Source organism: Lotus japonicus, chromosome 4, assembly GCF_012489685.1.
Source record: "Lotus japonicus ecotype B-129 chromosome 4, LjGifu_v1.2".
Classification (NCBI taxonomy): Eukaryota; Viridiplantae; Streptophyta; class Magnoliopsida; order Fabales; family Fabaceae; genus Lotus; species Lotus japonicus.
In genome coordinates, this window is record NC_080044.1 from 11649492 (window position 1) to 11675899 (window position 26408).

Consider the following 26408-nt stretch of genomic DNA (forward strand, 5'->3'; position numbering starts at 1 on the left):
TCGCATGTTTGTAAGTGCCGCTTGACAACTCTTGGTATTTTATTCCATACATCTTTGACAAAAACTAGATATTTTTGTATTGACAAGAAAAGAATATTTGAAGGCTAAAGGTCTTCCCAAAAGTGGGACTCTTAGGAATTGAACTATCGACATGTGGTTCAAATAATCACTTTTTACCATTGCGATCAGTACTCATTGAATAATTGGATGCCCAATCTAAATAGATATGTTCCTTCTTAGAAAAAAATTAAAGTAAATCTAATAAAATATTTGACAATAACAATTGATTACTGCAATGTTATGTTATAAAGTTGACCGGTAACTAAAGTAGGGCTAACCCAAAGAGACGTGAAGGTCCAAGCCAGTTAGTTATCCACCGTGCTAGTAGCAAGGCTTTGTCACTAAAACTTCTTGACGCTAAACTTTGGGGGTTGTGGATCGTTAGGGTCTTGGCCCGACCAAGTCACTAACTAGTTTTTTTTTTTATTAAAAGCCCAAGTCACTGACTAGTATTGTGCCAAAATCTTGAAAGGTAGACCAAGTTCCTGCGAACATGAGTCAGCCGCCCACATAGAAAGGCGTTTAGGTGCATCACCCTTGATCAACACTTGTATTATGTCAAATTTGAAGCACCAGAAAGACTTGTTCGGAGAGTTTGAAAAGTTTGACTGAAGAGAAGCTACTAGTTCATGGAAATATATGATCCTCAAGATACAATTCATCAAAGAGAGACTCAAAATAGAGACACTACTTTCACAAGAACATGAAATTCCTCCAGATGACATAAAGTGCATCAAACGAACTATTACATCCCTATATAGACACTACTGTTTTTACTATTTGTGTCCATTATTTTCCAGCACAATAGTAAGAGCTGGTAAAAATGTAGAAGTAGCAGTAACACTCCAAAAAGATGTTAAAAGGGAATGCACCTCTAATTTTTCTATCTTAGCCGAAGTGCATCTCCTTAAAAGTTTGATGTTTTCTATTTCTGATCTATGCTTATTGTTTAGACTTCATAACCATCCAATAGAACAAGATCATCGGATATCTTAACAATTAACATACAAACGAATCATAAACTAGAGCTGTAATCACTATAATGGACTACACTCATCACTAAATTTGCGTTAAACAACCCTGCTAAACAATTTTTTGGCGCCTAAAAGTGCAGAGGAAACAAACATTTTGGACAGAATCAATTAAAAAGTAACCAACAAGGAAAAGATGTGCTTTTGGTTATACATGTAAATCATCCATTACTGAAATTGACCATTTCACTTGAAATATATCAAAGCTGTAGAAAGTAAAGCTTTGCTAATTAAAAGAAAAAAAAGAAGAAAAGAGCTGTAGATTGCACTTTCTAGCATCAGTTGGTTGTAACAAGAGCACAGTAATAATGGAGTTCAGTCCAAAACGAACTGCTAGATTAAATGCTGAAAAATTACGTCGTTGAAGTCTGATTACTGCGTCCAGGGTGAAATTTGCCATGTTAGTGCTGTAAGTGAAAAGAAAAAATGTCAAGGGAAATGTTGTTTGTGCTTAATTTTCTGTCACTATAAGCATGTGGAAGATGAAGAGAAATAAGTTCTTGTCACCAAAAGGAAATTACTAGGATTGATTGAAACATTGACCAAGTGAACATCCAGCATAAACCTCTCTCAACTAAATGTCAGCCCCTTTTAGCATTGAGAAGAGGAAAACAAAAAAAAATTCCACACCTCAGTTTTACATCATTAGCTTACTTTTAGATTCTTATAACCTAAGAATTACAGCCACATCTAAACAGGGAAGTGTAAGGGTGTTCGGCATTGGTGACACACCGGTTCAACACATGTTAGAAATGGATTAAGATCCTCTATTCCCATTTCGTGTCCTATTCTCTGTCCCAATGATAAAATTGTGACAAGTTAATTAATAAAGACATGGGTATGGCAGGTATAATCTCAAATGAAACACTAAAGGAAAACAGAGGATTTCAGTTCGTTAGACATCCCGTTACAGTGTCCGAACTAAAAAAAATGTTTTCTGACTCAAGACACTGTTTAGCAAAGCTTACGAGACCGAACCAACATCTTTAGAACACTGATATCATAAAACGCAATATTAATTTTTAAAATTGTCATAAAAGCCAACTTAATTATATGTTTTAGATTCTAAAATTCCATTTTAAATCTATTAAGTTGTTTTAACTTCTAAGGAATATAAATAATTCTCTCTTTAGGATTTTCTTTGCAAAGAGATAAAGTGTTCATTGTGAAAATATGACTTAGTGTTTTTTATGAGACATATCATGATAAGAAAATTATAAAACTTAATTTATTTTGAATGTGGTGTCCATTTTATGTCATGTCGGGTGTCCGTGCCAGAGTCGGTCCTTATTTGTTTGCAAATTTTATATGCATACAAAAAACAAACACTCATGAAAATCATGCAAATTTGGGGTTTTGGGTGTTGATTTGGTTTTAGGGGCTTTGAGGGCTGCTGGCTCGTGTTTTTGGTTTTTGTCTTTGACTTTGGGGGTTAAAGCCTTACAGGTTCTTCTCAGGTGCTTTTATGGGTTGGTTACTGTTCTTTTTGGGGTTTTTGCCTTCGATGCTGCTGGCTTTTGATCCAGTTTGAGGAAGGGTGTATATCAATGACATTTTCCTCATCAATATAATTTTTCTTTCTAAAAAAAATGAAAATCATGCAAATTCAGGCAAAATTACCATACACATACCTCCTGTTCAGCAGGTTTTGTTTCTTCTGTTTTGATTTCATCACCTGCATGAGACCAGTTATATTCTGAGCACCACTATTGAGCAGTTCTAATTGCAATTCATATAGCAAGAAAAATAACAAGAACCCAAATTTTGCAAGAACTAGTAGCTCCACAAGAAATTAAAATCTTGGGCTAACACAGTTTTTTTTATACTGCTATTTGTCCTAATTTGATTTTCTTTCAAGGATAGGAAAGAATGAAAAATACTGTGTAGGTAGAAGAGAAGTATACTTGTCTTCTTCTATTGGTCTTGAACATTAATATTTATCCAGAAAAATGTTATAGGTATTTAGCAGGGCACAACCACAATGAACCTTATATCAAGTGTCAATCATGAGCGTACCTCCATCCTCAGGTAAATCAGAGGTCCAGAGAGTAAGGTTGTCTCTCAACAACTGCATGATCAAAGTGCTGTCCTTGTATGACTCTTCACTCAAGGTGTCTAACTCAGCAATCGCCTCATCGAAAGCTTGTTTAGCCAAATGACAGGCCCTGCATGTTTCAGTATTAACATTAAAACCAGAGCTAACAACAAAAGCAATTTGATTGGACCAATGCAAACAAAAAGAATTCTTTTAAGCACATGTGAGTGTGATGTGTAAGTGAGAAAATCCTACATTTTAAAAGAATGATGGGTTATAAAATTGGATTGACCAAGACACACCCTTTTTTACTATTTGCATGTCCCAATCTCCTTAAGTTAAAAAATAAAAATAAGATTGGAGTAGGCAAAAATAGCAAAACTAAAAACGATGTGCAAAAAGCAGTTCCATGGACTAAGGCTTGGCATGACTTAGGACATTTCTTTTAACATACCTTTTTCTACTCTCACCACCCTTCGTACCGGCATTTAATTTTTCAAATACAATTATTACTATAAAATAATTTCATAAAGCAAATTTTGGTGTTATGAGTGGAAAACGGAGACGTTAAAATAAACTCCTAAGTCATGGTAAGCCTTAGAGTCTGTTTGGTTAATCATTAGAAAGTATGAAAGTGGGATATTAATCCATCTGATGCACTTTTTGTTGAAAAAGTAACAGTCACGCTAAGCCAAGTACTCCTCCAAATCCTGTACATTTGAGTTTGGCCAAAGTGCCAGAATAGAGAGTTACCTTTCAGGTGAGTTCATTATCTCATAATAGAAGACTGAGAAGTTGAGTGCAAGTCCAAGACGGATTGGATGTGTTGAAGGAAGATCTGTGTTTGCAGTGGCTGAAGCAGCCTGTTAACAGAAATTGTTTTGTACATCAAGCAAGAGCACCATATACTAAAGATGAACACAAGATATCATATATTCCCATGTGAATCAATTCAGTGTTGAAATGAGAGAGGCCAGGCACTAACCTCATATGCCTTTAGTGACTGCTCAGCTGCCTCCTTCCTCTCTTGGTCGGTCTTGAACTCAGCAAGATAACGATAATAATCACCTTTCCTGGATCAAAATGAAGCTGAAGGAAATCAAACAGAGAATCAAAGCATGTGAAAACTAGCAAGAGATATTGCTGATGGGAAAGCTACTAAAATTGTAGTCAGTTTCTTTTTGTTGTATTTTAGGAAAATAAAAGTCAGAGTAACATGTTTGGAAATCCTTCATCAATTGACTCTGAAGTTAAAAATCAATTCTGGGAAGAAGGTGAGTAGCTTCTGATTGTAGAATTAATTTGATTTCTTAAGCACTTGTCTAATATCAAGTTGCATTTTTTTTTGTGTGCAATTCAACCCTTTGTCTTATTAATAAGATGCTCTATTGCTCAGTAGTTATAGCCTTCTGCAGTCTTAAATTTTCCTTTTGTTCTCATTATTTCTGCACGGAAGATTTTCAAACAACCAATATATATATATATATATATATATATATATATATATATATCATGCTATTACGAATAAGTAGAATGTTCTGCTACCTTTTGTTTCTTAATAATCAATAAATTAAAATAGAACAAACCCACAATATATTTTTGCATTATCTTTTATCTCTCATAGCATGCATCTTTCATATTATATTCAAAATGGGGAAAATATCTATCCAAAGGAAGCAACTATTCAATAAAGCAGATAAATTGAATTAACAAAGAAAATGCCATAAGAGTACTAATTACAACATGACTCACATCTTATAGTAGAAAACGGTGGCTTCTCCTGAAGCGGAAGAAGGAATCAGATGCTGGTCGATAATTGTCAGAATGTCAATGCAAATCTTAGACAGTTCCTCCTCTACTTTGTGGCAGTAACCCTTGATCAGTTTCACATTGCTCTCATTTCCCTTTGACTCTTCCTTCTGTTCAATCGAAGACATAATGCGCCACGAGGCTCTCCTTGCACCAATCACATTTTTATATCCCACTGAGAGGAGGTTCCTCTCTTCCACAGTTAGCTCAAGATCAAGTTTTGCTACAGCCTTCATGCACTCAACCATTTCTGCATAATATATATGAAGGTTAATTCAGGGAACATCAAAACAAACACAAGCTAACCTAAGAGAAATTAAATGCCACCACGTACCAACACACATTTCTGACATTTTTTCCAATATGCTCTATATCATAAATCTATTTTAAAAAAAATTAACACATTGTTTTTTTGTGCTGACTTTTCTGTTGGTATCATTCCTTTGTTACATTATTCATTTTTTGCAGTTTGTAATATATCCACACCTTGGGATTGCACCCAAACGCAACATATCAATATCATTATCAATCTAACCAGGGTTCTAAATTGCAGTCCGCAACCGCAATTTTGGCTGCATCACAGCCAATTTTGCGGTCCCTTCAACCTGCATTTGACTGTAATTCCGTAACGCAACATATCATTATCAATCTAACCAGGGTTCTAAATTGCGGTCGGTAACCGCAATTTTGGCTGCATCGCAACCGATTTTGCGGTCGCTTCAACCTGCATTTGACTGTAATTTCGTAACGCAACCACAACCGCGACAGCGATTCAAAACCCTAAATCTAACCATGGATCAAGGTGTGCATTGCAATAATAAAGGGAAAAAGGAACCTTCATATCTTTCAGCCTGCTCAGAAAGCTTGGCCATGTAAACCTGCGTCTCTCTCTCCTTCTCCGCGGCCATTGTTGAATCAGAGGAAAAATCAGCAAACTCGTTGGAAATTTTTGCGATGTGGAGAAGAAGAAGAAGAATGCGAACGAGCGAGGAAGAAGGGAAGGTAGGGTGGAATTGTTATAAAGGTGGAGCAACAATTGGGGGGGAGATGGTAAGACCGAATCTGGACCGTTGGATGAGAGATTTTGAAAGGGGAAGCGCCCAAATCGGAAGAATTGCAATGCTTAGTTAATCTTAGGTTAGGTAGGGTCAATTAGCCAACCCAAGGTTGTTAGATTTTTATACCATAAAATAATAGGGATGGGATCCCTATGGCTTCAACAAAATGCATTATTTCAATTGAAAAAAATATTTAATTTTTCATACAAGTGCTTATAGGGTGTAAGTGCACCTATGTCTTGCAGGACGCTTAAGATAAAATGACCTATAATAGTGTTTTTGTTTTGTTTTAACGGATGTCACCACCCGTTTGAAAAATTGTTGTAAGTTCATCCCAACAAATGTTTTTATCAACCAATCACTATGATGGTCGGTACAATGATTAGTTGATAAAAAAAATTAAAATTATATTTCTCTTCTCTTGTTGCTCCTCCCTCAACATGTTGCCTCTGTCTCGTATAGTTCCCATCGCCGCCTCCTCCCTTGAACCAAACTGATGAGATTGTAGGAAGTGATGAGAAAGTCAAGGATTGGAACAAGCTTATTCAAGCTCTTGAAGGATGCATTGCAAATACCACGTGGACCAAATTACAAGACCAAGGACAAAGAGTTGCTAAATAAACTTGTCCAGGACACTTGGGCCAAACAAAATTCTCTCGGAACTCGTTTTGAGCTTAATCATGTCCTATACATCATTTGGACCAAAGATAGAGCTTTTGCATTAAGAGATGTCATGAATGATATGATTGAAAAAGAAGAGAGAAATAGATAGAAAATAAAAGGCTTAATTACAACTTTGGTCCCCGACGTTTACCAATGCCACGATTTTGGTCCCCTACCTAATTTAATTACATGGATGGTCCCCGACGTTGTAGGTCGTGTGCAACGTTAGTCCTACCGTTTATTTCTTAATGGAGGAGGCTTACGTAGACGTCTAGTTGGAGAGAAAAATGAGATCTAAGGAGAGAGGGAAGCACGTGAGTATCACGTGAACTCACGTGAACCTTATATGAACTCATTATAACCAAATCTGAAACCCTAGGGATCTAAATCGCGTTACCTTCTTCGTTCCAGGGAGGTCAGGGGTTTGGGTATAATTGGTTCAGATAAGGGTCACGTGATACTCACGTGCTTCCCTCTCTCCTCATACCTCTTTTCTCTCTCCAACAGGACGTCCACGTAAACCTCCTCCATTAAGAAATAAATGGTAGGACTAACGTTGCACACGACCTACAACGTCGGGGACCATTCATGTAATTAAATTAGGTGGGGGACCAAAATCGTGGCATTGGTAAACGTCGGGGACCAAAGTTGCAATTAAGCCAAAATAAAAAATGGAAATGAAGCGAGAGTGCGAATGAATCATATTTTGGTAGTTCTATTCTATCACTTTTTATGTCATTCTATTTACTAGTATTTTACAAATTGTGGTTGTTGTTATATTCTTTATGTTTCATTAATGAGTTTTCACCCATGATGATGGGTTGCTAAACTTAGTCCATTCTTGGGATTTTATTTTCATTTGTATTTGTGTGTAGACTTAATCTTGTTATTGTCATCATGGTAGTAAGTATCGTACGATACGCCGATACGATACGTTTTTTTTAGCCTAATGATACGTATCGTACATGTGTATCGAATTGTCTCTGTATCGCACCTGTATTGGTTGTATCGTATCAGGTATAATTGTATCGCTATACGAAGATGTATCGCACTGATTCACATATTTGTTATTTTAAGCCTTTTTTTGCGTTTTTTTTTTAAATCTGGGCCAAAGTGGGTCAACCCAATTGACCCAATCAATTTAGGGATTGAAGTCACCCTAAAACCCCCAATTTCAACGCATCTTCTATCAGAATCAAAACCAACATGTTCAACTTCAAGTATTCAAGGCTGTTCACCTCTGTTATTAAGTTGTATGATCAAAGCATAGTTTAGCAAGTATGGAAGTGCTGCATTTGTCATGTTATTGATGATTTTGAAGGAGATGAAAACTTGCATTTTGTCATCCTTTGATTAATTATATTATATATATCATATATTTTTCATTTATAACTTATTTTTGTGTGTGTTTATATCGTACAATACATAATACGATATGATACACGAGACAAAAAATAAGTCTTCCGATACACAATACGATACGCGATTCAACTACCATGATTGTCATTCTTTATTTTTGTTAATGGAGTGAAATTGTACAAATTGGCCGAGTTTGAATATGTTTTTAAAATCATACAAATTGGCTGAGTTTGTTTACATATTCCATTTTAAACATTTATTTGATAAAATCGAAATCAAGGATTCAGTAACTAATTAAATGTGTGAAGATGGAGAATTTTAAATGAAGAACTTAAATCTCTAACACTGATTGATTGTTACCTTAAGGACTCTCAATAAAGATTATTCTTGTACTTTGAAGAGACGATTTTCACTTCTGAACTTGAATTAATCGAATTCAAGACGATTGTTATATTTTGTGATTAAGGAAAATCTACTGTGCATTTGAATAATATTTCCTTAGGATTATTCACGTTCTCTCTTATTGGTTTCCACAACCCTTTTATTATTCAATTTATGCTACAAAACAGCCAACCAAACCGTTAGTTATGTTTTTTTTTTTGATAGGCAAATGTTAGTGATCAGTTGTTAGTAAGTTAGAAAATCCCTTCACATTTCCCTTCCAGGATTCGAACCCTGGACCTTCCCCTCCCCAACCCTTATGTCCTCTAGCTTTTACCACTTGAGCTAACCCTCGGGGACAAACCGTTAGTTATGTAATCTCACTTATCAGTTTAGTTTAGAAATGATTATCTCACTTAAATGTATGCTGTTAATGATCTTCCTACACCTCTATAGCATGTCAAGAAAAGAAACATATTGCCAGCATCAAAAAAGTAATAACTATATTGTCAGTATTTTGATGAATCGAATAAAACATCAATACTCAAGTACTAAGCCCAAGCATATATGCGATTTGAAAATAGCACAAGTGAGTCTCACTTACATTTTATACCTACCATTCAAACCGCCCTGATGATTGACCGGGAAAGATCTATCTAGTACTAACATGGTTTACTGTTTATGAAACAGCAAAAATTCTGTAAGAACAATATTAATTTCAAATGCTTTGCCTTCAGAATATTAATTTGAAAATAGATTCTTGAAGATCAATAGAGCATTTACAGAACTTCTTTCCACCAGCAGATTAATCAAACTAAATAGCTATACTTATGCCTGTTTCTTAGCGGGGCACCTGCGGCATTCCAGCAATACATTACATAGGGTTGAAGATTATCCTTAGCCGACGAAGCACGTAGACCAAGGCAAGGTTGTTACTTTCTCCATTTAACTCTCCAATTTTGAGGTCATTCAAATTCTTTCTCAAAAACTAATGAATGTTCAACATTAATGCTGAAGTCCAATGATCGACAAAGAAATCATGAAAAAAAATGCTGACCAAGATATTAGATGAATGAATTAATACAAACACTTTGACCAAACAAAAAATAAAGAACTTAAACACTTCAGAATCTACAGCTTCTCCAATATCCTGACCCAGTTGTGGAAAAGATCGAAGTCATGGGCTCTGAGCTCTATATATACATGTTCCAACTCAAAAATCCATTCTCTGAAATTGTAAAAACAGAAAAAATTACCAGTTATATATGCTATAACTTCATGGCATATGGGACTTGTGTTAGACCCCTCAAGACTAACACAGACTTCATGTCAGGTGAGACCCACAGTTTAATGCATCCACAATGTTTAATTTCTACTCAATTAAATGCTATCCAATTTTACCAAAACAAGAAAATGTTTTCCAGTAAAGAAAAAGTGGTCAGGAGGAATTACCAGAGCAAAAAAATTGTGTTCATCTGTCATGGGTGAGATAAACTAGTACTCAATCAATTATTTTTTGACAAATGGTTTCTGGCAAACAAGTAGCCGTTGGTCGCTGCCATTCTGAAGATCAATTACCCTTGCTTCCCAGCGTACTTGTGTTGCAACTGTGCGAGCCATCTCTATTGTTCCCATTGTATCAGAAATAATGATCCATCCCTAGAGAAAATATATGTTATAAAAAAATTTGGCTTCAAAGACCATTCCTACAAACTGAGACTGGCAACTACTTGTACTAAAAACACACAAATCCAGTAAACTATTTCAGGTGTGCATCACAACAGTCAATGAGCATGCATTATTAGAGTCAAATGGCTTAAAAAGAATCATATGATGATTATCGTTCAGAAAAGAAGAGGATGAAAGGTGCCAGATTACTGTTTTGTTACATCCAGCAAAAATCAATGATGGAACTTCCCAGCACCAACAATCATGAAAATGAACCTAAGTAGGAACATCATACCTCTGGACGCAGTATTCTATCCATCTCCAAGAATAAGTCTATCATTCGGCACCTCTTAGTAGTGAGATGTGAGAGAAGTCCATGTGCGTGAAGCATGTCATATGTTCGGGGGTAGGTGGGGAAAGGTTCGCACCTGAAGATCAGTATCAATAGTCATATACAAAATTGAATTATCTGGAGGCTCATATGCACCAGCATTATTCTACAAAAGAGGTGAGTCAATGAACTCCAAAGAATAAGAGAATTTAGATATGGAACTCCAAACAAGCTGATGGTACTTGAGAACTGGTTTTGCAATAAACTAAGTTAGGTAGTTTCAATTTAATAGTACAACATGCATGCATGCTACATTTATATTCAATTTCATTCCCAAAGGGAAATCAAAACTAATAAAGCAATGGGTGTGGTTGACAAAAAAAACTGAATATTTGGTACTGAAATCTCCGCATTAAACCTGTACAATGTCTATTAAAGGAAATTGTTCGAACAATATGAAACTTGTGAGTCTACAATAATTGAAACTACAGTCATTGAATAATTTACTAAAAAGGAGTTCCACTGGAATTATTTAGCACATACTTAACAAACACCACTAAATCATTTTCAGCAGTAAAACTATCAGGAACATATATCTTTTGGAGTAATCAACAAAATTACAGTTATTTTGCCAACTAGCATACACAACTGTGCTGTTGTTTGTCTTACGAGTGAGGTAATGTTAAGGTAAGAAAACTACATTTATCAGGCTTTAGTGGTATTATCAGTTTATTACCCTCAATGGTCTTTATCAATTATTAGTTCATAATCACACACAACAAACATGCTCAAGATTATGAACAAATAGTAGCTTACCAATCGTGCATAACACCAGCAAAACCTCTATCTAGTATTAGAGGAAGTGCATTAGAATCACTTGCAGGAACAACATTCATGACCCACACAGATTTTTTCTCCTCCAATAGGGCAGCATTCAAACCCCCATAATTAGCACTCATGTCCATAACATTCCGGATCATGTTATATGGAGGAAGTGGATCTTCATCTCCAGGTCTTTTAGGATGGTCAGAGAAAATTAGAGGTGTAAGCAATGACCAATAATTCTTCACAGCTGATCTCCAGAATTGTGTATCTTCATAAAACTCTTCAGGCTGAACTCCTGCAATAATAAAGAGAAATTCATGAAAAGGCATAGCAGAAAAAAAAAGGAATGAAATTTTGGAGAAGCAAGGAGAACATAAACAGAAAGCTGTTTAAAAACAACAATTACCATGAATTTTAAGTTCTTCTGAGCTCAACTCAGATCCAGAGGATCTGTTTTGTATTGCAATCCAACGCCTGCTAGAGGTCCCACTTATACAATGTACAAGAGGCTTATAATATGATTGAACATTATCCTCATCTTCACATAGCTTTATAGCACGCTTCTTGCTACAATTAAGAAACAAATGTCACAAAGAAGCTATATTATAGTAGTAAATGTTCAATTGATAAGCCAACATCACAACTAGAAGTAGTAAACTGTCTATTGACTATTTCATATCACCTGTTTATACAAATATCCTTACCGAGATGCGTAACAATCAACACTAGCAGCCTTCTGCCAGATGAAAGTCTCATCTTGCTGAGCAAGAAGAGTCCAGCAGAGTTGCTGGGTCAGCTCTTCAATTGGATTCAATATAATTCTTGTTTTCTCCCGTGAACCCTGCGGCCTGCTTGTTGGTGAGGTTAAAACAAAATACCCTCCAGGTTTAAGAACACGATCAACTTCTATTAGAAACTTTCCTTCTGTAGGATGAGGTCAATGTTAGAGAGCAGAGAACAGCAGTTCATACAGAAACTAAACAATAATCAATATGGTATAGAAAAATCATGGAAGGATGTTTCGTGTAAAAGGACATGGCAAATATATGGAGGAAATGGAAGAAAAGGGGTCACATCCTCATACAAACATTTCAGACATCTATTTTAACCATGACTTTGTTTGGTAACAGTTAGTATGAGTCATCCAAGCCTTTAGACTTCTGCTCATGCTGCCTCGGTGGTGGATTCTCCTCTCCTCATTGCTCAGATAGGTCATCCAAGCCTTAGAAGGGCTATACACAAGATGAAGGAGACTCAGATGCAGATTGGGCAAGTTCTCCCTCTCATAGGAGATCCATCTCTGTTTTTTTTTTTTGTTTTTCTTAGTGATAACTTAATCTCCTGGAAGAGTAAAGAAACAATTATAGTGGCAAGATCAAGAGCCGAAGCTGAATTTCGAGTCATGGCTACAGCCACTTGTCAAATAGTTGCTTCAAGACCTGAGATTTGGGGATGTTTCACTGATAACACACACTTGAGACAATAAGGCAGCCCTACACATGCCCAAAATCTAGTTTTCCATGAGGGCCAAACACATTGAGATTGACTTCCATTTTTTATAAGATAGAAGATTTTATCTGGATATCAGTACTAGATTCGTCAATTCAAATGATCAGCTGACTGATGTTTTTACCAAGTCATTGAGAGGTCCTTGAGGTAACTACATTTGAACAAGCTTGGTGCATATGACATAAATACTCAAGCTTGAGGGGGGTGTTGGAAATTATGTGAATAGGTATAATATCTTGTAATAAATGTAATCAGGTAACGTATTCATTGTAAATAAGGAAGCAATGATCTTATGTAATTATTTTGCCTATTGTATATAATACAATCTGTTCTGTAGTTTAGACACATGGATCCAATCCATCGGTTTTGTTCTCATTTAAAAGTCATTTGAATCTTAGCTTTATGATATCCACTCCCGGTTAGATTATTACCAAAATATTGAATCTGCTTCTAGAAGATAAATAAACATAAAATACATAAAGGCTATATGAGATTCTATCCAAAAAAAAAAAATAGTAAGAAACTGATGACTATCTACTATCAACTATTTCAAATCAAATCTTATAGCAATTAGCAATTAGGAGGACAATAATAAATATATATTTGTTAACACATCCCTTCATGGATGAATTCTTTATTCTGGAAGAGTGGATAATATGAAGGCCAACTATATCTTATGCTAAATTTAGAGAAACCAGAAAGAATGGGTTGACAAAGATGGGACTTACTAATAACATGTCAAGGATCAATTATCCCATAAGCACAGGGCCCCTTTTTTTGTGCATTTCTTAAGGAAAAAGTAATCTCTTAGACTTAATGAAAAAATGTGTTTACAAAATTCATAATAATAAGTTGTGAAATAATGAAGTATAAAAACCATAAAAACAAGCCTCACAAGCTAAAAACACGGCTTATGAAATTTTTAAAAAATTGTATCATAGAATCATGTTTTCAAACTAAAGTTCAAACAAATATACCCTTGAGCAGTAAGGTGAAGGTCAATAATATTTAGTGATACTGATAACTCAATACTAATTTGAGCTTAGACAAATAATAGCCTAACCATACTTATTTAGCTTCACAGACTACAAAGCCACATATTGTGCTTCTTACTCGGTCTTTTCTTTATATTTGTCATCAAATACAATTTTTGACAAATACTATGAGGTAAATTAAAAAAACACAAACATATAACATATGACTATTCATCAGCATAAAAGGTAGCAACTGAAAAACTATGGATTGAACTTTATAAAGTCTGAACTAAGAATGAAAGAGTAATGTGCATTAACTATATAATTACTTTTTTCATCCCAAATGATGCCGCATTGAGCACAATGAACCATGTCATATGATAATGATGGATATGGAAGCTGTCGTGAAATAAAGTTGCCAATCATAGCAGGAAGTCCTCTCTCAAGAGACAATTGGACTTGGCTGCCAGTTGCCTCATACGTGGCAATACAAACAGCCATAATTTTCAGTGACAACAAATGAGCTCCAAAGCTCCCAAATCCACAATTAATATCTAGTATAGTTCGAACCTGTTATAATGTGATCAATATAGAAGATCAGTCAGATATATTAAGCAATAAAAAGCACATGGTTTTCAATGAGAATCAGAAAGAGAATATAGGCAGCTAAATAGCACAATAGTACTATCAATCGTGGATTATGATATATGAAAAGCTTACACCAGCTTGATGAAACTCAGTGTCACTTCCTAACCCTATCATCTCAGCAAGTTGACGAGAATAATCTTTCACTCCGTCAAAGATCAACCCATCCTCCGAGTGAAAGGCAATTTGATTCTCTTCTAGCAGCATCAACCTAGATAAACATCACGAAATTACAGAAAGTTAAAAAAATTAAAATCATGAATCACGACAGAGAAAGAACTGAAAAAAGATATGTTGCTTAATATTAGAATTTGGGAGGCCTAACTCAACCACAAAAGCTAGCTCAAGAGTTGAGGGTTGCTCTACCCTTATAAAGGCTATCTATGTCATATCTCTAGCCAATGTGGACTTCTAACACTTAATTCAACGAGTCTTTTATCCCGAATAAAAATAAAATAACATGAATAACCACTCAAGTCTCAAATTGAATAAGGGTCTCAAATTGTGATTAGGGTCTCAAAACAATGAAGACCCTTATAAAAATTGTGGTCCAAACTCAACTGCATCAGGTCCATTTTCATACAATTTTCCACAATTTCATTAATTGCCAAGCTACTAGAATCACCAATGTTGGACCTAAAGCACTTTTTTGTTTTCGAAAATTTGCGTGTTAAATAAATATCCAAATTAAGGAGGCTCTATGATGAATGAATGAATGAAGTAAGACAAAGGAACTACCTCTTGGTCATTGTTCCAGAAGAAAGAAATTGATCTTTGGTAATCTTCACATTCCCGCTCCATATAACATCCCTACCAGTAGGCCACCGCAGCGGGATCTTATACTCCTTGGGAGGCCGAACCAAACACCTCTCCACTGGCGTCGCCACCCGACAGTGCCGATCAAACTCCTCCCCTTCTTTCAACCCCAACAACAAATTCGCAGACACATTGTGACACGGCACGAAATTCTCCCTCTCCTTCCCACAAAGCTCTAGCTCCTTCTGCCTCGCGCCTCCGCCGGACCTCAACTCCAAATAATCCACAGCTGCACGCTCCTTAATCCTCCTATAGTTCGTGTAGATAAGCGACGCCGGTCTCCGCGGCGCCGCGGAATCAATGTCATCGGAAGATGATGAAGAAGAAGAAGAACGCAAAAGTGCAACCAGAGCTAGGAGAGTAATCAGGCTCATGATTAACCAACTCAGCGGTGGTTTAGGGCTGGTTGTTTTGTTGAACCAGGAGGAGGAGCTTCTCATTTCGCTCGAGATTCGAAACCACCACGCTAAATTGCAAGCTTCGTTGACCCTGATTTTCCAATTCTCCCTCTCATCGTCGTTGTGACACTCGATATACCAACAGCAATCATTGAAACGAAGAACAAAACCACTGGAAATCGCAGATTTCGGAATGCGATCGAGCAATGGCGATCGGGAGAATCAATCAACCAGATCGGATTGGATCAATTGAGGAGAAGAATTGAACTGATTTTACCTGTTTGGATCCAGAAAGCGATTTGGCAATGGAGAACTAGGGTTTTGGTGAATTTGATGATGATCCAGAGAGAGCGATTTCTCAATGGTGAAGATTGAAGAAGGAGAAGAAGAAGAATGGTGTTGTTCAAACTGTTGGGATTCCTCTCTCAGTCTGCTTCATTTGCCATTTTTCTCTTTTCTTGGTTTATATACCTCCTCCCCCATCATTTATTAATTACATCAAATAATACTCGAGGCAATAATTTATGTATGTTATGTTGCGTAAAACTAAAATCTAAACTAGACATGGAATGGAATAATTGGTTTCATTAATTAATAATGGTGGCCTTATATTTTGGCTTTTAAATATGCTCTTTTCGCTGAAAATATATATAGTAGTTGGTTTTATTCTGTGAAAAAATAATTTCTTGGTTTTAAATCCCTGAAAATACACACTATCATCTATTTTCATCTTTAGTGTCAAATTATACATGTGTGTCTAACAGAACGTTGAGTCACTCATCACATCTGCACTATTTAATTGATATAGCACTGTCAGGTCTAAATCAAATTTCAGGAACTAAAATCAATGTATCATATGTTTCCCCGGAGTAAGAACGAGCAATTCATCCGAAGTAGTATTTTAGTATTGAATTGAAGAATGAAGAGAGGCAATCCGAGCCTACTACTGCGACTACATGCACATCTAGTGCAGTGGTTTGGAAACAAGCTACCTTGACCCTCTTCTGAACTTATCTAGAATTTACTAATCTAACGGAGTAGTATAAAAACATTTTTTTTTATAACATCGACAGTAATTTTTAATATTAATCTTAACTCGTGAGATTAAGCTTGCGATGGGGAGATACAAGATTCTATACTCAACTAACCAGAAAACCATAAAACTGAGTAAGAAAAAAGAAAACGTTAAAGGTATCTCAGTGTGGTCGTGTCCCGCAAACAAAGTTATTTAAAATTTAAATAATAAGGATGTGCTGGAATGGATTGTGTGAAGATTAATATAAGTCTTTGTTGAACTGGAACAATGATGACAAGAAATTACACAATTTCATTATTCAAATCAAAGTATCAAACAGCTACCAAATGGAGGCATTACGTGTTGAAGATGAACCAAACTCAGAAAAGAGAGAGAGTAGAGAGAGAGAGAGTAGAGAGAGAGAGTGTTTGTTGTAATTGAATTCTATTATGTAAATTGGTAACAATTACAGTTGGATACAATTGGTATATATATAGTCTTTCCTAAAGACTATTGTAATTGCTAACTATTAGTCAACTAACAGGATAGTTGACTAGAACTAACTAGTCTATAGTATATCTCTAATACACCCCCGCAAGCTCAAGGTGGGTGATGAAGGGAGAACTTGTCAACAACCTTGAGATTGGAAGCCAAAGCAGCAAATCTTGTGGGTGATAAGGCTTTGGTAAAGATGTCAGCAACCTGATCCAAGGAGGGAACATGAGTGACAATGAGACTTTTGTTAAGAACTTTATCTCTAACAAAAAAGATGTCTAACTCCATATGCTTGGTCCTAGCATGGAGGACAGGATTGTGAGTAAGAGCCACAGCACTCATATTGTCACAGTAGACATGAGGAGTGTGATAAGGAATCTGCAGTTCTTGAAGTAAGGACTGAATCCAGAGAATTTCAGAGGTGGTATTTGCCAAGCTTCGATACTCAGCTTCTGTGCTGGAGCGAGCAACAAGAGTTTGCTTCTTAGAACTCCAGCTAACTAGGTTTGGACCAAAGAAAATGCCAAAACCAGAAGTAGATCTCCGGTCATCGGGATCAGATGCCCAATCAGCATCACAGTAGGCCTCGAGAGGCATAGGTTTGTGCTTAAAACCCTTCTGCAGTAACAAACCATGATTAGCAGTCCCTTTGAGGTACCTAAGGATTCGCTTCACTGCTGCCCAGTGCTCTTCAAGAGGCTGGGAGAGAAACTGACAGACTTTGTTTACTGAAAAACTAATCTCAGGTCTAGTGAGGGTTGCATATTGCAAGGCCCCAACTATGGACCTGTACAGAGTAGGATCCGTCAAGTAATTGGCCCCATACTTGGTTAATCTAGTTGAACTAACCATTGGAGTTGATATTCCCTTTGCTTCAGCCATGTTAGCCCTCTCAAGAAGATCATAAATGTACTTGGTCTGAGAAAGAATGAGAGAACCATCCTTTAACCTCTGAACTTGGATGCCTAAGAAGTAGTCAAGATCACCCAATTGCTTTAAAGCAAAGTCTTGATGAAGCTTCTGAACCAACTGCTGAATCAAAGGAATAGAGGAGCCAGTAACAATGATATCATCGACATATACAAGTAGATAGACCCTATCATGACCAGAAGAGTAAGTGAACAATGAAGGATCACACCTACTGGACTTGAATCCATATTTCTGTAAGGCAGCCTTGAGTCTCTCAAACCAAGCCCTTGGGGCCTGTTTGAGACCATACAAAGATATTTGTAACTTACAAACCAAGGTCTTGTCCTGACTTTCAAAACCAGGGGGCTGCTGCATGTACACTTCCTCATCCAAGAAGCCATTAAGAAAAGCATTATTCACATCTAGTTGTTGGATGTGCCAGCCATGAGTGACAGCCAAGGTAAGAACAATTCGAATTGTTGTAGGCTTGACAACCGGAGAGAAAGTTTCATTGTAATCTATGCCTGGCCTTTGATTAAAGCCTTTGGCCACCAATCTGGCCTTGTACCTATCAATGGACCCATCAGCATTCTCTTTGACCCGAAATACCCATTTACAGCCTATGGATTTTCGTCCATGCGGAAGAGGAACTAGAGACCAAGTGTGATTAGAGAGAAGAGCATCATACTCTTGCTGCATGGCCTTCATCCATTTAGGATCTTTCAGAGCTTGCTTAGCAGTTTTTGGTTCTGCTTGAGTAAGTAAAAGAGTAGGAAACAGCCGTGGTTTCACTATCCCAGATTTTGCCCTTGTTGTCATAGCATGAGTGTTGACTGGAGGTGCTGGAAGTTGTGCTTGCACAGTGGAAGAGACTGCAGGAGATTCCACTACAGGGATATCACCGTGTAAAGAAGCTTGTTGAGAAGGTAGTGTATTGGTGGAAGATGCTGCTTCTGATGCAGGACTACCAAGATGAAAGCCAGGAGGAGTTTGCTGTTGTGTTGGTGCAGGGAAAAGAGGAATGTGAGCTGGAATTGGAGTCTGCACAGAAGAACTCAGAGACTGAGGAGGAAACAACTCTGTATAGGGAAACCTCTCTTCATTGAACACAACATCCTTAGAAATGTAAATCCTGCCTGTGCTATCCAAGCACTTATAGCCCTTGTGGTTTGAGGAATAACCCAGGAAAATGCATTCTTTAGATCTGTATGCCAGCTTGATGTTGTGATAAGGTCTGATGAAAGGATAGCAAGCACATCCAAAAACTTTGAGAAACTTGCAGTCATAAGTTTGATTGTAAAGTTTGCTATAAGGACTAGCATTGGCAAGAACTGAAGTTGGAGTTCTGTTGATAAGATAAGCAGCAGTCAAGAAACTATGATCCCAGTACTGCATTGGAAGCTTAGCATGAGCAAGCAAAGTGAGGCCAACCTCAACTATTTGTCTATGCTTTCTTTCAACAGTTCCATTTTGATGATGAGTATGTGGACAGGTAACTCGATGATTAATACCATGATCAGCAAAGAATTTAGTGAGAGGCCTAAATTCACCACCCCAGTCACTCTGCACAGCTTTAATTTTGTGACCATGTTGCAGTTCTGTCATTGCTTTAAACTGTGTAAAGACAGTGTAAGCTTCTGATTTGACCTTCAGAGGATAAATCCAAGTGTACTTAGAATAGGCATCGACACATGTTAAGAAGTAATGATAACCACAGGATGATTGAACAGAAGCTGGTCCCCACAGGTCTATAAACACTAGCTGAAGAGGAAAGGAATAAACTGTTGTAGAAGTGTGTGAAGGAAGTCTATGAGACTTTCCAAGGCAACAAGCAGCACACACAGTATTAGTAGGCTTAGATGGAACAGCTATACTACTTTGTATGAGGGCATGTTTGAGTGCCTCATAGTGAGGATGCCCAAACCTACTGTGCCACAGGTCATAAGAAGTAGGAGCAGGTGCTGGACTAACAGGTTGCACTGGCTCTTTATTTGATTATAAAGTAGAAACAGAAACTAAGGGAGTTGTAGAAGAAGAATGCTTATCAGCAGTAGAGGAAGCTTGAGCAGGTTGAAAATCTTCAAAGCTGTAAAGTCCATCACTGCCAAGCTTGCCTTGAAGGAGCAAATCAGAATTGTCCTGGGATTTCACAAAACAGTCAGTTGGCCAGAACTCAAAAAAGACGCCATTATCTTTTGCAAACTTGCTCACACTAACAAGGTTCTTTGTGATTGTAGGAACCAAAAGCAGTTTTCTAAGTGTTAAAGTAGTGTGAGGTTGCATAGGGGAATTGAGCTTAGCTGTGCCAATGGAATGAATAGACACACCTTGACCATTGCCCATGAGGACATGGTCATTGCTGGCAACCGAATTGCTGTCTGAGAATAGAGTAGAGTCATTGGTAATGTGGTGAGTAGCCCCAGAGTCAGGATACCAGTTTCCTGCTCCTTGAAGAGAGTTGGACCCTGCAAGCAATCCCTGAGGTGCTGGTCCTAACACTGAGCTGGTATCGGAAGAAGCTATAGGGCCTACAAGATAAGACTGTGGTGGTCTTTGAGAGTGTGATGGTTGAGGAGGATGAAGGGCTCTTTGAGAGTTCCAACCAGATTGAAAACTTTGCTGTAGATGTGAACTGGAAGGTGCATAGCCACCAGGGAAAAACTGCTGAGAATACCAGGAAGATGCAGTAGGTCTACCAGGAAGACCAAACCCAGGCATGGAAGGAAAACCAGCCATTGAAGGATAACTAGGCATAGCACCAAATCCAGGAAACCCAAACTGAGGCATTGCACCAGAAAAGCCATACTGAGGTGCAAAACCACCATTCTGAGGAGTGCCATATGGTGAAAAGGAACCAGAAGTATTCCTGTGATAGCATATAGAGGCATCATGGCCATATTTCGAGCAAATCTGGCACTGAACCGAAGAATCCCGTCCTTTACGACCGCGTCCACGACCACCATTGCGGCCACCGCCGCGACCACCACGATAATCACCACCGCTGCGATAATCCCCTTGGTAATCACCACTAGAGCAATCACCAGAATTCGAATTTTGAGTATCATACGAATTCGCAGAAGATTGCGCTGGCGAAGAGGCAGCGGAGTGATTTGAGGATCCAACACTGGCTTGCGCAACATTCGCTGTAATCAATGAATCACTCGAGTGCTTCTTCTTAACACGATCCAGTCGTGCCTCATGACTGATGATCATCGATTCAACTTCATTGATAGAACACGGAGTTCCACGATTGAACACGAGAGTCATCAGAGGACTGAAATCCTCTGGAAGTCCATCGAAAATAAAATCAAGATGATCACGAAAGGAAACAGGATCTCCAATCGAAATCAGCGTGTTGACAATCGACTTGATCTTACGCAAGTATTCAGAGGTAGACAACGAACCTTTGGTGATGGATTTGAGCTCAGATCTAAGCTGTGTTGACTGAGCTTGTGCTTTCGATTCATGAAAATCAATAATCTCATCCCAAACCTGATACGAATGACTGCAATTGATTACAATCGGAAGCAGAGACTCAGAAAGCGATGACAGTAACCAAGTGAACAACGCAGAATCTTGTTGTTCCCAAGCAGAGTATGCAGGATTGACATTGTCAGAAGCACGATCTTCATCGGAAAGAAACCGATCTGGAATCACAGGATTGACAACGAATCGTTGAAGCTTGTGAGATCGAATCACACCTTCGATCTGCTGCTTCCATGAAAGAAAATTTTTCTCATCAAGCTTGATGCTTATACTGTGTGAAAGAGACTTAGAAAGAGAATGTTCAGTAGTAGAAACACTGGCAGCCATGGCTATGGATCGAAACTATGCTCTTGATACCATGTTGAAGATGAACCAAACTCAGAAAAGAGAGAGAGTAGAGAGAGAGAGAGTAGAGAGAGAGAGTGTTTGTTGTAATTGAATTCTATTATGTAAATTGGTAACAATTACAGTTGGATACAATTGGTATATATATAGTCTTTCCTAAAGACTATTGTAATTGCTAACTATTAGTCAACTAACAGGATAGTTGACTAGAACTAACTAGTCTATAGTATATCTCTAATATTACGTAATAGTTCTAAAATAAACAACCGTATTCATGTGGTGCTGGAGCATATCCAGCTACTGCTTACAGCATGTTGTGTAGTATAGATATTATATGTGGTGCTTTTGTAAGGTGCACGATCTCATGTTTTGCATTACACTAAAGCATAAAAAACCTGTAACATATAACATGTAAATATAATGTGTAATATTTACTTGCTAAAAAAGATCGACTTGAATTCTCTTTCTCCCTAGAAAACCTAAATGATCCTTCCCGTTATGAGATTACACAACGACTACAGGAAATGATGGCTTCCGCCATGCAAGAGGTCCAACTTGTAAGATCCCGCTCTTTCACTGCATGGTTCCTGCACGAAGTATGCACGAAGAGTTAACGCTGAGAGTCTCTAGTTGACCAAGTACAAGTTAGAGATTGGTGGTGACCTCTATCCTAAATAATTTGAAAAGTAGATTTAGTCTTACTCACTTTTTTGTTGTACGAAGAGCCTACCCTAAGGGAATTAGATTTTCCACCCCCATGACTAGATATCTCACCCCACAATTTTGGTTTTTTAAGTTCCGAAATATTTCGGGATTTTATATTCTGAATTTAAATTATCGGTAGTTCAAAATACAATGTAACACTACACTTTTAAGTAGGAAAATACTTCGGGAACTTAATTTCCGAAATATTTCGGGAATTGATTTCCCGAAATTGTTTTAAGTGGGGTGTCATTTTTAATGAGTGGGGTGACAAATTCAACTCCCTATCCTAAAGGTCAACCATAGACTTTGCACATAAGTGGAAAGTTAAGTACTATTATTTCTTCAAAATTACATTTCGCATCTCTCCATTTTTGAAAAAAATCTAACAGGAGCTGCCAAGTGAAAATCTCACATAGTGACGGATCCAAAAAGTTTTTATTGTGGGGGCAAAAGACGCATATAAATTTAGAATGTTAAAAATATAATAATACTATTAAAAATCATTTGAAGAAAATACATCTTATTAGTATAAAAAAATACATATAGGCAGGTGTTTGACTAATTAATTTTTCATTTTCCTAATGGATGAAATTCAATTAATTTTTCTATCAAGATAGATATTCTAGACCTTTTGGTGGCGGGGAGCTCAAGCTGTTTCTATCAATGATTTTATCTTCTAGCGATCTTTTCTTTTTTCTATGTGTTCCTTCTCAAGCTAATGGGCCATTAATGTTATTTGTTTCTTTATAATCCCAAATAACATCTTTTGGGCCTGTGTCCAAACTACAATCTCATTTCTTCAAAGAGAATTATTGAAGCATAATATATTTTACTCTTTTTCTTGACAATAACTAGATGTGAAAGTCAAAAACTATAATCACATTGGAACAAATCGCAAAAATGCCTATTAGTTACTATATGTATATGGATGTGGGGCACGTGGGGACAAAGGGGCAACTTAATACATTAATATACTCTCATATCAGTGGTATATTAACAAAAAAGAAGGTGGCTGGACAGAAGCACCAAGGCTGGCTGGCAAGAGATTCCGCACAGAACACGAGGTCTGGCGGCAGCTGCTGGACGTGGCAGGCGCGTGGCAGGAATCAAGACACACGCGGTCAAGGCAGGTTGTTGTCGGTGCTGGCAAGACAAGGGCCGCACAAAGCACGAGGTCTGGCGGCAGGGTTTGGCTTGTCGGGCGCGTGGGAGGAAGGCAGGACACGCGCGGCAACCAACGGACATGAAACGACGGCGCACAGGAAAAAGCAAAAGGGGGCCAGACACGTGGAGATGATGTCGGCTGCAAGGATTGTGGGGTCGCACGGAAAACGACGGCGCACGGGAAAAGAGGGAGAAAGGTGGCGGCACAAAAGGTTGAAGCTAGGGTTTCAACCTAAACTTCTGATACCATGTAAGATTGGATACTCTCACCACAAATTGTGTGTGAGGTAGACAATGTTATTTATAATAGAAAATTACATAATATGCTAAGGAATATTCTGAGGCATATTACAAAATATAACAAATAATAATAAAGGAATATCCTGTAGGATATTATGGTTATTCATCTCTAACAGTATTACTAATAAATTTCATAAGAATGACGCAGGGACAAGTGACCCTCCCACACCTAAAGTAGATCCGTCAACATTAACTCTTCGTGCATACTTCGCGCAGTAACCATGGAGGATGATAAAATTACTTTTTGATACTTTTAAGTAGGATATATCATCAATTCAACTCTAGAAGGATGTGAAGGAAAGGTGGCCCTGGACGTGCGATTCAAATGGAAGTTACAAAGTCAGATAAGCTTACATGGCCCAAATCTCAAGTGTTGGGCTGCCAACTTTGGACAACTTGCTTAGGAGAGGTGTGACCATTGACAACAATAGGAATGATGATAATTATTTTTTCTGTTCTTGCCATCTAGAGGATATATACCATTCATGTTTTTCTTTGGGTGCACTTTTACCTACAACCTATGGATGCACTGTTATTCATGGTTGGGGCAGAAACTGTACTAGGCTTCAAGCTTGAATCCCATTTCTTCTATCATGAGAGCTGGGGGAAAAGGAAAAACAGAAGATGCGCTTGAGAACAATCTGGTCTATGACAATTTGGAACATATGGCTGCATAAGAATGTTGTAGCATTCATAGGGTAGCAAGTAAATTTGGAGGTTCTCATGGAGTTCATAAAATTGAGGGCTTAGGTGTGGCTTAAATCGATGTTGCAAGGCTTTAATTTCTCTTCTTTTTATGATTAAGATAAGGAACGTTGGATTTCCATATCAGGGAGTACTTGAAATAGGAAATGAAACATGGACAGAGAGTTATGCGTAAGTTAGATTCCTTCTTGTGAGGTGGTTTCCTTCTTAATCTGGCAGGGTGTATTCGTTGTTGTTTTCGATGTTTGAGCTTTTGAGGGGGTCAAGTGGTTAAAAGGATGAATATTATTTGGAAACTTGTGCATTATTCGGGTTGAAGCTCCTCTTATAGCTAGTTCTAACGAATCAATATTATAGTTTTCTGATTTTCAAAATAAAAAGTCAACCCAAGAATTAGGGAAACACATAAAACTCTTCAAAAAAAGGTCCTCTGTCCCTTTCATATGCTTTTGGCTATATATTCAATTTGAGCGCCATCACGCTATTTTAGCCGATATTTTTTTATATAATAAAAACATTCAAATGCTATCAGATCACTATCCATAATTGGACGAGTCATGATAAAAGCCCTTAAAGTTTCATAAATTAGTTCAAGAAGAACCAATTTCAATTGATTCGCAGTCATTAGTTATGGGGTATGGTAGCTCCATTGGAGGAGAGAAGTGAGAGAGTGGGAGGAAGAGCTGGTGAATGATTTTAAGCTAAAAATTGGTTTTTAAAATCGCCAGAGAAAGGAAGGAAGGACATTGGTTTTGGACTAAAAAGTCAAGGAGTTTATTATGTAGTCGAATGTAATCATTTGTCTTGGAAAGTTCTACAAGGTCAGGTGCTGAAAACGCTGATAAATAGAAGGGCTAGCCCAAGGCCCATGTGATCCAAGCAAGAACTTCACGTCCCCAATTTTTTTTTATATTAAGTAAATGATAATCCTTTCCTGGTCAATGAAAAAGACGAGCAAGACTTCAAGTTCCGCTATTACCGGGTGCAAGGCTGAGAAAGAAATGAATTGAAACCCGAATCAAGATCAATGTGTGAAAGAGCAAATGACAGGAGGCACCAGGGTTAGGCCTCAGGGGATGGGACTCTCCGTTCTTTAATCAGATAAGGAGGCACCAACCTCGGCCTAGGCATCGACTTCCTTCTTTGTAGTCTTCTTCTTCCCTCGGATTCAGCATAGCCTTCTTTAGATTATTCATCCTTGTCTTCGTCCCTGTCTACCAGATCAGATCCAATCAAAGATGTTCGTCCCCCTTCTCCACGTTCCCGGAGGGTGGCTCTTCAATTGGTGTTCACTATTCTAGGGTCTCATGCACTAATCCCTACAGGTGCCCGTAGTAGGCCGACTGCCCTACCTAAACCAATCATCATATCGGTCCCTAGGCCACATTGCTGAAAAGGCTCGGCTTCAAAACCGTACGTGGAGCTTCCGCCTCATACAACTCCTCTAGGGATGGAGGTAGGCCCAGCCCAGGCTTGTGCGATTAAGGTTGTTGTACACGACCTCATCAAAAAAGAAGGTTGTAATGACGAAAGAGACATCTGTTAATTTTATCCGGGATAGTGGAACAAGAAAGACATGAGACTTTAATACGGCTCATTCTACAACCAGAAAATTGTTTCTCTTACATAGGCGGGCCCCCTTGTTGGAGCCCCTGCCTCACTATATCTAACCTGTTGAGCTCCAAAGCGTCTCTTTTCCTTTTTTTTAATTAAGTAAAAAAT

The 26408-nt window shown here is 37.8% G+C and overlaps 2 protein-coding genes across 2 annotated transcripts; both read right to left on the bottom strand.

Moving 5' to 3' along the window:
• Window positions 1–1169: 1169 nt before the first annotated feature.
• LOC130711724 (14-3-3-like protein GF14 iota) lies at window positions 1170–6036 on the bottom strand. Its single transcript, XM_057561443.1, has 7 exons — window positions 5771–6036; window positions 4879–5185; window positions 4112–4199; window positions 3880–3989; window positions 3108–3256; window positions 2723–2766; window positions 1170–1498 (listed from the first exon to the last, which is right to left on the bottom strand). The coding sequence occupies exons 1-7, from the start codon at window positions 5841–5843 to the stop codon at window positions 1493–1495; spliced, it is 777 nt and encodes a 258-aa protein (XP_057417426.1). The 5' UTR covers window positions 5844–6036; the 3' UTR covers window positions 1170–1492.
• A 3072-nt stretch (window positions 6037–9108) lies between these two features.
• Window positions 9109–16017, bottom strand: LOC130711723 (probable methyltransferase PMT5). Its single transcript, XM_057561442.1, has 9 exons — window positions 15087–16017; window positions 14424–14559; window positions 14033–14273; window positions 11925–12144; window positions 11627–11787; window positions 11212–11515; window positions 10360–10492; window positions 9849–10055; window positions 9109–9624 (listed from the first exon to the last, which is right to left on the bottom strand). Exons 1-8 carry the CDS (start codon window positions 15602–15604, stop codon window positions 9906–9908), a joined length of 1863 nt encoding a protein of 620 aa, XP_057417425.1. The 5' UTR covers window positions 15605–16017; the 3' UTR covers window positions 9109–9624; window positions 9849–9905.
• Window positions 16018–26408: the final 10391 nt, after the last annotated feature.

Excerpts from the sequence above, each read along its gene's own strand:
- LOC130711723 (XM_057561442.1), bottom strand. The coding sequence starts at position 15,604 with ATGAGAAGCTCCTCCTCCTGGTTCAACAAAACAACCAGCCCTAAACCA. Across the intron at positions 10,493-11,211 it reads GCTGGTGTTATGCACGATTG|GTGCGAACCTTTCCCCACCT; the intron begins GTAAGCTACTAT and ends ACTGATCTTCAG. Across the intron at positions 10,056-10,359 it reads ATAGAATACTGCGTCCAGAG|GGATGGATCATTATTTCTGA; the intron begins GTATGATGTTCC and ends TATTTTCTCTAG.
- LOC130711724 (XM_057561443.1), bottom strand. The coding sequence starts at position 5,843 with ATGGCCGCGGAGAAGGAGAGAGAGACGCAGGTTTACATGGCCAAGCTT. Across the intron at positions 5,186-5,770 it reads GCAGGCTGAAAGATATGAAG|AAATGGTTGAGTGCATGAAG; the intron begins GTTCCTTTTTCC and ends TATATTATGCAG. Across the intron at positions 3,257-3,879 it reads ATAATGAACTCACCTGAAAG|GGCCTGTCATTTGGCTAAAC; the intron begins GTAACTCTCTAT and ends TGAAACATGCAG.